This window comes from Mastigoproctus giganteus, chromosome 7, assembly GCF_048544385.1.
Source record: "Mastigoproctus giganteus isolate SK-2022 chromosome 7, ASM4854438v1, whole genome shotgun sequence".
Classification (NCBI taxonomy): Eukaryota; Metazoa; Arthropoda; class Arachnida; order Uropygi; family Thelyphonidae; genus Mastigoproctus; species Mastigoproctus giganteus.
In genome coordinates, this window is record NC_143581.1 from 141,000,865 (window position 1) to 141,013,554 (window position 12,690).

Below are 12,690 nucleotides of genomic sequence, written 5' to 3' on the forward strand. Positions count from 1 at the left end.
TAATAACTCGACTCTCAAGGGATGGATTTTCATGAAATTTTGTTTTTCTCTGTTAAAGTGGTTTATCGGTTTCCCGAATTTTTCAATAAAATCGGACGAATAAAAAATCTGACTATTTATTATTATATATTTTTTCATGCATATCACGTAGGCTATCCACATACTATATAGTGTATCTGAAGCAGTGGATATTATTTGTTTCTGTGTGCTAATTGGAGGAATGAATTGGGCAATATGGCAGATGCCCAGAAACGAAATGTCCTCGTTTCGCCCGTAAAAGTTGTTGATCGTTTTTTTTTTTTTTTCCCTGTTATGAATTATTACTGTCTTCCTACGCGGCCGAAATGTGACGCACTGCATATATTAATTAACTTGTTTTTCTTAAATTGGTTTCTCTACCTGATAATCTTTTTAAAAAACACAAGAAGAATGAAACGGAGTTCAAAAGGACAATTAAAAAAAAAAAAAGTACAATGTTTAGAGTAAAAAATATATTTAAAAGAGGTCTCCGGTTATGGATAGCACGCGTCCTATCGGTATGCATGAGCCTTAATAAACAAATATAAAACCAAACGAATTATTTTTAGATAAAATTGTTTTTACACAAAACAGTAATAAATAAAAAAATAATAATAAATTTGTCTGTTTATACCCCTCTGGCGTAATGTGGTCGGGAAGACCACACAACGCCAGAGGAGATGGAGAGGATACAAGAACAGTACTGTGTTATGGTTTAGAGAAGCGTGTAGGCATATGAAAATTTGATTAGACCTTTTCAGAGCTCAACTTTACCTTAACGTAAAGCGCGAGACAGGTTTTTATTTCCATGAAGTTTCTTTTTTAATTAGGTTCAAGTATTGACATCAGTTTTCAGTAATGACTGAAACAGAGTAAAGGTTAATCGAGATCTGGCATTTGATTTATCGAGTTTCATTTTGTGAAAACGTTTGCTCACAAATATACTCTAAAAAACTGCGTCATTTTTATAATTCGAGGTGAATCAGTCAGGAAGAGGAATTTAATAATTTAGCAACTTTTCTAAAATGTTTTTTTGTTCGGAGCTCGCCTGTTCAAGCTGAAAAGCAGGGTCATTTTTGTTCCAATAGCTATAAAACCTGAAACAGTAATGTCTTCATGAGATCTTGACCGCCCTTGAAGTTACTTTCATGACCATACGATTTGCATGTTCTGAAGATTAAAATGTTAAATTGCATTAAGCGCATAGTATATTCAGTTTTATTAAAAATTGAAGCAGTTACGATTGAAAAAAATGGTTATAATTTAATTTTTGGAATAATTTCATGAATATTAATAGCAAAATATGCTTAAGTCCAAATGTTCAGAAAATGATGACCAAGTTGGGTTGTTAGTTCTCGTGTATCGACTGCTTTTGTCGTAATTCACCACTTTCTACGGTATGCTAGTTCATATATTGCCCTCGCAGTGATTATAACACAGTAATTATAATCACCTGTTTCGACATCTGGCGAAAAAAGCCTGAGTTCGATCCGTGAATGATATGAGGAATTTTTATGGTTTTTTCTCAACGTGGCTGAGTTAGTCTATCTCAGGAGAGGACTGCATAGTTTTTATCCTCGCAAACTCGGGCTTTTCGAACAGAAAACTGACTGAAAAATACATGCAATTACAGACAATATATTGACATCTCATAGTCTGTTGCCTGGGTTCATTGTTTGTATTATTTTGTAGTCATGGTGTTGCTTTCAGTACTGCATGCGATTAAAAATCGGAAGTAACTGAGAGAGAGTCTCTTTTATCGAAAACTCGCTAACTACAGCCTCATTTGAGAAGCCTTTAACAGTTTCTCCTTTCCAACTAGACCTCTGAAACTATGACAAGTTGTAAACCTTCTATGGCCACGATGGATGCATCAATTGCGTTAAACGTGTAGGCACATTTTTTACTGCAACTATTTATGAATGATAACTCTTATTCAGGTTCTCTCATTATTTCATACATTCCGTAATTGTTTGCGAACTATTTTTCTTTCAGTCCAACATTTACCGCCTCCTATTTCTCCATAACTAGAAAAACACCATCACTTTTGTTTAAAGAGCTCTCCAGTTAGAGGCTCATTGTGAAGTAGGAAACGCTATATGCAAAGCGGATGTTGAAGCCAAGAAGCTGGAACGGTCATGCACAGAGAGAACTAACTCAGCTATAGAATATCAAACCTGTAGTTGAGTTTGTATGTAAACTTTTGCATGTGTCACTGATTAGTACCAGTGTTAGTAGTTCACGCGTAGTGTGGGAATCCAGTGCAATAAGTTTTTGGTCACTGATCTATGAAAGGAAAAACATTGAAAGAAAGCATATTGTTACATTATGTTGCTGTTTAAAGAATTGGAAATGGGTAGGTTGTACTTTAAGTTTTGTGTGATATTTCTCATATTGATAATTTTACCGAAGAATTCCAGAAAAGAATTTGAGTATGCGCACAGCTGTTGCTTCTAGTGCACTTCATACATAGTGTACATAGTATTGGGGTAAGGCCCCACCAGTGATTTCCCACAACTGTATCATTGGTATTCTTTTGTGGAAAACAGAACTCTGTAAAAGCCAGAAGAGTGAGTGTGTGTGTGTGTGTGTGTGTGTGTGTGTGTGTGTGTGTGTGTGTGTGTGTGTGTGTGTGTGTGTGTTGTTTATGTAGAGTAGTTTCTTTGCCGCAGGATCCGTAGTGGGAATCCAGGTTACCCGTACACATCACTAGGAGGTGGGCCAGGCTGTCCATCATTCTCTGGCCAGTCTCCGCCAGGGTCGCCTGAGCTTCCTAGAGGAGACCAAGAAAAAAAGAGTTTTTAAGAAAAGAGCACTGGGAGTACTGACAAGAGGTCAGGTCGAATGGGGGAGTTAAAGTAGTGGGCCGCAGAGAAGCTGGCCTGCTAAAAGAAATGAACGAAAGGTGAGAGTGCGGAAGAGGAAGAAAAGTCGTAGTACAGGCGATCCCATGTGATCGCCGTTGGGGGCCAATGACTAGAATCGCACACTGCTGCTGAAGCAGTGTTTTAAGCATTTATCCAACCCCAATAGAGCTTTGCAAGAAAGTGATAAATCCTGTACTTTTATTATGTCCACATTGTAATCCTATCTCAAAGAAGGTTAGCATTTAGATGTCAGTATTCCTGAATGCAGTAAGGGATTTGCAAGAAGGAAGATCCAGCACTATTGTAGTGCCAGTATAGAATTCCTACGTCAGATGAGGTTTGCATTCAGGAGTCCGTGTTCAGAGTGTTAGTCGAATCCGGTCGCTGTTAAGATGTCATTACCCGGTAGTTGGAAGGATGTCTCTAGTTGTATCACCGAGTTGGCAAACTGTGAGAGCAATGCAATGTTGTTCATGTTTAGTTTAAAAAAAATAAAAACCGTATTAAAATATTATTAGGTTAAGACTTCTTCATTTAATTTTAATTTAATTTAATTTAATATGTTTTTAATACAGTTTGACAATTGTTTTCTCTTTCTGGTCTATCATTGCTGATGATAGACCAGAAAGAGGTTAGTATTTAGATGGGCCTTTAGTTTGGGGTTGGTTGATGTGCATTGGCTGCGCTTTGCTCCTCCTTGATAGCAATTAACGGACTATATGAATTGAAGACAAGTTTAGTTTTATATAATATCACATAATTTAACAATGCTTTAATAGGGATATGTTCGCGTTTTAATACTTAAAGATTTTATATTACATTAACCGGATCAGTTTGATGTGAGCGACGGGTCAAGATTTCCTACAGTAAAAGTATGATATCGATCTTATATTTAAACAAGAGTACTTAAAGTAGGAAAAATTGGGCTTCATTGCTCTTACATTTTGAAAATAAAATTGTATATATATCTTCATGTAAGTATTGTGTATATATATGTAAAATTTTTCTGTGTACAAATAAATGGAATGGAATGTACCACGCGGGGGACCTGCAGTTTACATCCGCCCCAACGATAATTCTCCCTCCTGGGAGAGTATTTAATGTGCGCACATAACGGCCCAGGCTGTGCAAAGTTCGGTTATCTTTGGCTGTAATGTCAAGGTTTCTTAAAACTATTGCTGCCCAGGGGATTTCCCCTTCCACCCGGATGACTTTGTAGCTCAAGGGATAGCCTCTGACCTGGTTCTTATGAGCGTACGGCTCTTGGAGGATAATTACGTCCGTGTTGTCCTCATCTGCCCGAATCCTGATTGGCCGACCACAGCCCCGGCCATTTGTGCGTTAATTTGCATTATTTTTACCTCTTCGAAGTTAAAATTTTTAAGGTGTCTCCCCATAATCGATCCATTGTTGGTGCTGACCCTTGGCTTTTATATATGTTGGACATTTTCTGTCTCTGATGGAATGCGCCGAGTCCATTTTGAAACTTTTACAGTTCACACAAATAGGATCTTTAGTTTTATTAGGACATCCGTTAAATTCGTGGCCTCTTTCAGCACAATGGCCGCACGTTTGCACTGTCTGGATACAAGTGTGTGAGGTGTGGCCGAACCTGCAACACTTGAAGCATTTGGGCACAGCCACGTTTTCGTGAAAAAGGTGGTTGCCCCAGTTTTTTTATACCCTCACTTGATTGTTTAGGATCTTCCAGGCGATTGGGTTGAGTTGAACAATCCAATTTTGGCCTCTTCCTCCTTTGACTTTTTTTCGAGTATTTAGGTATGATTAAGCCTCTGTCCTTAAGTCTGGGAAGTACTCTTGCAAGTTCCTACAGTAAAGTCCTCAGTGAGTTGCTGTGGGGTTAGGTTGTCACTGAGGTCAAAAATGATGATAGACGGCCCCAGCTTTTTTGGCGCCTCTGCCTTTAAACCCATCGTCGTTATTTTTGCATTGTTCATAATTTTGTTAGCTTCTTTTTTAGTTTCCGTTTCGATCACTATGCCTGCATTTCTAGTTTTTCTTATTGCTTTTATTTTAGTAGTTTTGAGATTATCTTTCAAGTCTGTCATTATTTTGGTCTTGATTTGTTCACTTGTATGTGATTCTTTGGTGGTCTGATGACCACCAGATTCGGCTGTTTTATCAGGTTCTCTTTCTTATATGCTGGGGGTTCTGTCGACTGGTCAGTGGTGGTTGCCCTTGGATAGAGGCACCCAGTTTAGAGGGTGGAAGGTTCTTAAGAGCCCCGGCATAAGAGAGTACTGTAGATGGTTCAGGTTCTGTGGTAAGGCCAAGTTCCAGATCGGGTGAAGACTGTGAAAGCTTAGCGCAGATGTGTAAGGCCTTTTCCAGTATTGTAGATCTCGTCTTGATTTCTTCGTTAACAGCTTTTAGCCTTTCATTCTCATTAGAAGAGCTGTTGTGATTGTTTCTAGGCTTGTCTAAAGTTCCTGGACATTGTTTCCTGTTTCCAGGCTTTGGTGAATCTTTTGGAGTCTTGGTTGAGGAGTGCCACCAAGTTCCTGTGCAAGACGTAGATGATCTGATGGAGGGAGGTGGTGTCTCCCTCGTTAAAGGAGGGGGGTCAGAACAGGTGGTGCAGGAATGGCGAGAATACTGGATGGTGGGATCCCAGATGAAACCACTTGGTCCAGAGCAATTGTAGTTGTTGCCAACGAGCTTGCTAGGGCAGGGTGAGGTGGTGAAGCTGGAGTCTGGTGAGCACCTGAGGAGACTGGTGTCTTAGGAGCAGCAGCCGCAGTCTGGAGCTGCAAGTAAGGCTGCAGTAGAGGTGGAGTTTGCCATCGATTGGAGGATGGCGACAGCTATTGGTGTAGAGATGCTTTGGTCCAAGGTGGAAGCTGAGTGATTATGGTCTATGGAAGGTGATATACAGTTGCTCTTCATCTGTGTGGGAAGAGGAGAGCAAGAGGAGTGCATAGGACAAACTCTGCACCTTCTGTTGGACTTCTTTTTCTTTGAGGAAGATTTTCCAGGTACTCTAAGAAGCAGAGAATTAGGTGTCTCCGATTCATCTCTCTCAGACGAGCTAAACTCGTCCTGTGAACTTCCAGCAATTTCATTATTTTCAACCATCTTACTGTGTCGGGATGAAATTTTTAGGTTCAGGGAATAAATGGTTCTACTGAATTTGAGTCAAATCTCCAGAAAAGTCTACTGAAGAATTTAAATAATTAACAGAAAAGGAGAGTTCCAACTTTTATCAGTATGGGGCGCTGAAAGAGATGGGAAGAAATTTGCATTTGTATTCTTGGGCGACAGGACTGCTGACGTCACCCGAGGGTCAGTAGTCAGATGTATCAATGCACAGTAAAAGAAAGTCCCCTTCAAAAGCTGGTATGCAAATAGTATGTTCCAGAATTAATAACCACATATTAACTCAATAGAGAATCAGTATTAATTAATAAATAAATGTTCCAAATTAAAAGTTCTAACTTTAGTTGCTGGCTTCGGAAGGATCAACGGCCGATCGCCCTGGCGGTCATGTGACTTATTTCAAACGAACCCCTTTCTTCCCACCGGGGAAGAAGCAATGGCGGAAGAAGAAAAGACGAATTATTCGGGTCAAAACAATATGTCCCTCAAAATCACAGTAATCAAAACAATTTTACTATAAAATCGGTATAAACTAATGCGAAATTAATTAAGGCAACCATAACTCTCCAAAAGATAGAGAAATCTAAAGAAAAGTGGTCTAAAACTAAGGCAAAGGATGATAGTTAAAAACAGCGGCCGGACCTATATGGCGTACCCATTATGAATGAACCCTCAATGAACGACAACAGTGAAGATTTAAATTCGTTCATACTGGAGAACGCCTTAGAAGTTTGGCATAAAATAAACATCAGTCGACTCACCGAACTAAATAGATCCACTTCGACTTGAATTTAATCCAAAATGATAAATTGGCACCACTTTAAAAAAAAAAAAAAAAAAACGCTTTGAAGAGCACTAATTAACACAAGCAGCAAGCACTTGCCGCCCCTAAAGCCCCCACACACACTGTACCGAGAAGTCGCGCTGGTTAACTGCTTTCTTATGTTCATAGCCAGTAGAAAAGAGTAAGGCATTTTCCCGACGCGGATAATACGCCGTGATCAACCTGTTCTACTGTTACACCTATTAGAGAATTAAGAGAGAGTGATTTTCCTTTATTCTGGAAATTAATCTTTTTTTTTTTTTTTCTATGGAGAAATGAATCATTCACAATTTCAGTAAATTTCACCTGTCTCTGTTTACGTGGTATAAGTGGGCCCTAGTTTAGATCAGGGCGTTAAAAAAAAAATCGCTTTAAAATTTTGAGATTGCAGGGGCTTCGCGAGGCCCCCTCTATCGTGAGGCCCGACGCTAGCGTCTCATGCGCCTATTTATAAGTACGGCCCTGCACAACGGACAAATATGAGCTAAGTCGCTCATGCTACTGAAAACCGATAATAGCAACACACACTACAAAAATTTAAACGATGCTAGCATAAATAATAAGGTTACTAATACAAATCATTTGGAACGGCACTATTTCCTACTTCACTGTAGCTATCGACATATGTAACTCATATGCTAAGTTCAATGCCACCGTTTTCACCTTGAAGGCGCTGCAAGGAAAGAAGTTTGTCAGGATCTGTGTGCGTAGCGATGACAGGATCAGCAAGCATATACAATATAGCGTGTTTCTCGTTATCTTTATTTATTCATTCATTCATTGAATTTCTATTTTTTTTTTTTTTATATTTTTTAGGCGCGTTCGCATATATACAGCATACTCTGTTGTCTTTAACATGGCTGTCTGTCCGAAAGTAACAGGTCGATTCCCAGTGGACGGATTTTAAAGAAATTTTATATTTGGCTCTTTTAAAAATATCTGTCTGGTCATTCCAAATTTCACTAAACGGGAACAAAAAGAAATCTGGCAATTATTGTTATTTATTATTATTATTATTATTATTATTTTAGTAAATGTAGTTTTAATTTAGTATTGTTAGCTTTAGACAGCCCGTGCACGCTTCGTATGTATTATTTGACTTCTGATCGTGTACGCGGTGTCGCTTAAGAAGATTATACATACATTGTATAATCTGAGTTGCCAGCTGGAAGGAGCGTTTTCTCCAATAACTTGAAAAAATGGTGAGCAAATGGCTCTAAAATCTGTGGGCAAGTGGATGGATGAAGTAGTGTGATCAGGTAGGCAGAAAGAAGTATATGCGAGAACTGTAATAAATATTATACGGTTGGTTTAGTGTAGAGAACGTAAAGCTGTAGAGTTTTTTATTAGGTGTTATACAGGGTGTTTCAAAAGTGATGGTCAATAATTTAAAGGTAAACTGTACTGACTACAATATGCAAAAAAAACCTAGTAAACATGGGTCCTTAAGTGAATCATTTTCGAGATATTTCACATTTCTAGTTGGAATCCACCACTGACTTGCTTGTTTAGGTTAAGTTATGCTCATTCTCTCCCTTTTCCCTCCCTCAATGCTCAGAGACGTAGCAGGCATACTAGTACTTGTCAAAGGATAGTCACCATGGAAAGAGGTTACAGCAACGAAGCGTATGCGGACATTCACTTCATCTATGGTAAAGCCAACGGCAGTGCACTCGAGGTTGCACGTTTGTACCAAGAAGCATTTCCCGACCGAAGGCAGCCCAACAGGCGCACGCAGTCATCAGGGTATTATCAACGCCTTAGAGAACATGGGCGCTTCGCACATGGAGTACGAGCAGGTAGGCCCAGAAGCATAACACCTGATGTTGAGGAAAGGGTGTTAGAAAGAATAGAACAAAATCCAGGAATTTCGACGAGGAGGGTTGACTCAGTATACGCTCTGCAAGAACGTGTACTGAGTCATAGCAGTGTGTGGCGAAATTTATATTGCCAGTTACTGTACCGCTACCATATCCAGCGTGAACAAGGTCTCAGCAATACAGACTACCCTCCCAGAGCGAACTTCTGCCAGTGGATGGAAAAACAGCGTGTCCTGAACACCCAATTTTTAAACATTTTGTTCATTGACGAAGCTGGGTTTACTCGTGATGGTATTTTTAATTTTCATAACTGTCACGTTTGGTCCGTCGAAAATCTTAATGCAATTCACGAGTCACGACATCAGCAACGTTTCTCTTGAATGTCTGGGCAGGACTACTAGGAGACCGTCTAATTGGACCACACTTTCTGCCAAACAGGCTAACAGGAGAGCTGTACCTTCAGTTCCTGCAGAATGTTCTTCCAGACCTCCTTAATTATGATAATGTTCCACTTCAGCAACGCCAGAACATGTGGTTTATGTGTGATGGTGTACCCGCACATTTTGCTCGAGTTGTGACTGGGTATCTAACTAGAAGGTATGATGAACGGTGGATGGGTAGAGGTGGACCTGTAATGTGGCCTCCCAGACCACCAGACTTAAATGCTATGGATTTTTGTATCTGGGGTCATGTAAATATCTTGGTGTATACTTCTGACATTAACACAGTTCAGGAATTGCAGCGTCGGGATGAAGGAGCCTTACAGCAAATTAGAAATGACCCAGGAATGCCTGAGAGGATTCGCAACTCAATGCAGAGAAGACTACAAAGCTGCGTACGAATGCAAGGACAGCATTTTGAACACCTTTTGTAACATCCTGTAACACATTGGTTTTAAACTCTTTTTTTAATAACGGCACCCCGAAGTAATTTATTTTATTTTGCGGCACCCCTACTCAATTTTCTGCCTGTTAGATCCGATTCTCTCCTGTGTGTGTGTGTGTGTGTGTGTGTGTGTGTGTGTGTGTGTGTGTGTGTGTATACACGTATATATCTAATATTAAAAAATATATATGTTATATGATAATTATTACAATAATATAATTATAAAAATTACATTTCGTAATACAAATTATATATATATATACAGTATATAATAATTTTTTATTCTTTATATAGAGGTACAGATAGAGGTACATCAATTATAGATCACCACAAAATTAAAAAGATAATGTACACCTTTTTATAATGAAATAAATATATAAATTTTAAAAAATAATAGGTTTAAGTAACTTAAACTCAAATTACTTGGTACCCCTGGAATGTTATTGCGGCTCCCCAGTTGAAAACCACTGCGAGTGTAACATCTGTAAAATCCTTTGGTGTTGAAACCAAAAATTAAAAATGTATTATCTTATGTTTAATACAACCACCCTTAGCAAAGGATTCACAGCTTTTTGTTAAACTAGTGCTCCCATAGTCAGTGGCGGATCTTAACAGAAAATGTGCATTATCTCGAAAACGGTTCATTTGCTGCTCGATGTTCACTGGGACTTTTTTACTTATTTTAGTTTGTACTTTTCACCTTTAAATTATTGACCATCATTTTTGAAACACTCTGTATAATGTGAGTAATTAATTGATAAGGCGATAATTATATTTACTTTTCGCTTCTATTAATCACAGAAAAAAATAAATTAATTTAAGAAAAAAATGGAACGCATCTGCAATGCAACGCATTGCGTGCATTAACTAACTTGTTACCTATTTCTCATGGACATTCGTGTACTCTGTTTAGGTTTTATTTTTACATTATTCAGAAACTTAACCTAAACGCTTGTGAATGGTGCGGTCTGTCTATAATATATCTTTAATAGCAGGCCTTGGCATTTAAAGATTAAAATCCTCCAGCTTAAAGGATTAAGTAAACCAAGCACCAGTGGTTTTCTCTCTCTCTCTCTCTCTCTCTCTCTCTCTCTCTCTCTCTCTCTCTCTCTCTCGCGCGCGCGCACACACACACACACACACACACACACACACACACACACACTAAAATTTAAATTAGTAATATATGCAAATTGTATGTACGAGAACCTTCTTTTAACCAAAGGTTTATTGGATACTGGAACAAACTTCTTCATAATATGTGAAAATTTCTTATGTGAATTTTAAGCACTTCACCACCTTGTTATTGCACTAATCGAAATAACAAGCATTTCCCCAATGGAATATTGTATATTGCTGTTTATTTAAACTGAATGGCATTACCTCTGCCGCGAATTTAATTTTGGGATTTAAGATCTCAGATAGAGAATAGAAAATTTCTAGACAAGAAATTTAGACAGAATAGGAGAGGGACAAGAGACGAGAATACGTGACATGAAATAGAAGAGGTCAATCTCAGTTTCTCTTTACGGATCTTCGACCATGTTTAGAGTCTCATCGGTGGATAAGTGGGTACAGCGAACACTTGGATGATCCAGAAATGAGATATATATGCACAGTACGTGAGATGGTATAGCAGATTAAAAAAAATGGGGAGGAAATAAATAAAGCAAGATTGAACCTAGTTTGCTCATTGCTACGCATACAATGAAAAAAGCTATGCCCTACTCTTGAACAATAACATAATCAAGTTAATGATTTTATTTTATGCAGATTTTAATTTCTGAAAACGTGTAATCCGATTTTTTTATATGTGGCCCACGGTTTCATCACCCATTCAGTTAGTCCAGTTATTTAAAATCATAAGCCGGTATTAAATTTATTCCCATAATCAAAAGAGGAGGGGAAATGCATGCAGCCTACTAGCCTACTGTTTTATCAAAATCACTGAAAAATGCAAGACATTTTTCGAAACATCTTCATATGCCATGTTCAAACAATCATCCTTCCTAAATTTTAGTCGCGATTCCACAGTAAACTTTTAAGTTACCTCCTTCCTTCCGTTTAGTTTACGTTTTCACCGTTGAGTTTTTATGCTCACAGCCGAGTAGCATATGGTGCCGAACGGAGCAGTAAAGCGCCCTCTTCACAGGTTGTTGCATTGTAGGCAGGATGGGATAGTTTTGTTTCCTGGTCGATCACTGACACTCTGGGTTATAACTGGAATCGCAGCTAGAGAGCAGAACGTGCCGACAGATTGTGTGCATCTTACGTAAAGCGGGATGTTGCCGCTGCCTGTTACTGCCGCTTGGGGATGGCCTTCCATTGAAGGAAAGTGTTCGGTTGCAAGTGTGCATTTCTCTACTGTTTTTTGAATCATATAAATTTATGTCCTACCATTAGAAAATCGAATGTGCAAGAATACACGAAACAGGTGTATACCCTGGCGAAAAGTCTATCATTTGGGTATTTCCAAGTGCACGCTGCTAATTGAAGACAGAAACTACAAAATGGTCCACCAGCTAAATATTTTGGGAATTCTCGAAAGGTGAACTAAGTTTCATCTTTTTATGAGACGGTATGTTAAAGTTTGGTAAACATTCAACGTCCAATACGCATGAAAATGCCAAATAATTTAGTGACATAATTAATTGTAACCATGGTTACAGTGAAGCGGGCTGTTATTTTCGTAACATTTATAGTGTGTTGTGCATGCTTAATTATGCTTTCTATTTCACTGGCGAGTGAGCAGTGGATCACCAGCAAACCTGTGAGAAAAGGCCTAAACATTACAGTTAATTCTACAGATAATTTCGCCAAAAAATTTCGTGGATATGTTTATTTTGGTCTGTTTTCTGGGAAGAAGACCTTAAATTATGGATTTGGAGATCGAACGTTTACATTAAAAAGTAAGTAAATCGTTTATTATCATCATCGCTTCCATTATACCCGAATCGGAACAGTAATTTAGTATTTTGGTATTTGGCACTTTTTCCCAGCAAAATCGGAAGAGTTAGTTTGAAAAATGCTTAAATCATGCCGAAATGTGATTCATAATTTCAGATTAGCATTATTGTAGTATTCGTATAACAGTAAATAGCAATTACTGTTTGGGCATAAAATTGCATATTGGGAGAGTTACTTGATCATCGTGGCGGGA

At 38.5% G+C, this 12,690-nt stretch overlaps 1 protein-coding gene across 1 annotated transcript in view; it reads left to right on the top strand.

Moving 5' to 3' along the window:
- The first annotated feature begins 11,697 nt into the window (after window positions 1–11,697).
- Window positions 11,698–12,690, top strand: part of LOC150083233 (clarin-2-like) — a 91,704-nt gene continuing 90,711 nt past the window's right edge. Inside the window, exon 1 of the mRNA XM_090378442.1 lies at window positions 11,698–12,439. Within this exon, the coding sequence (XP_090234568.1) occupies window positions 12,190–12,439 (250 nt within the window). The 5' untranslated portion in view covers window positions 11,698–12,189. The remainder of the gene's footprint in view (window positions 12,440–12,690) is intronic.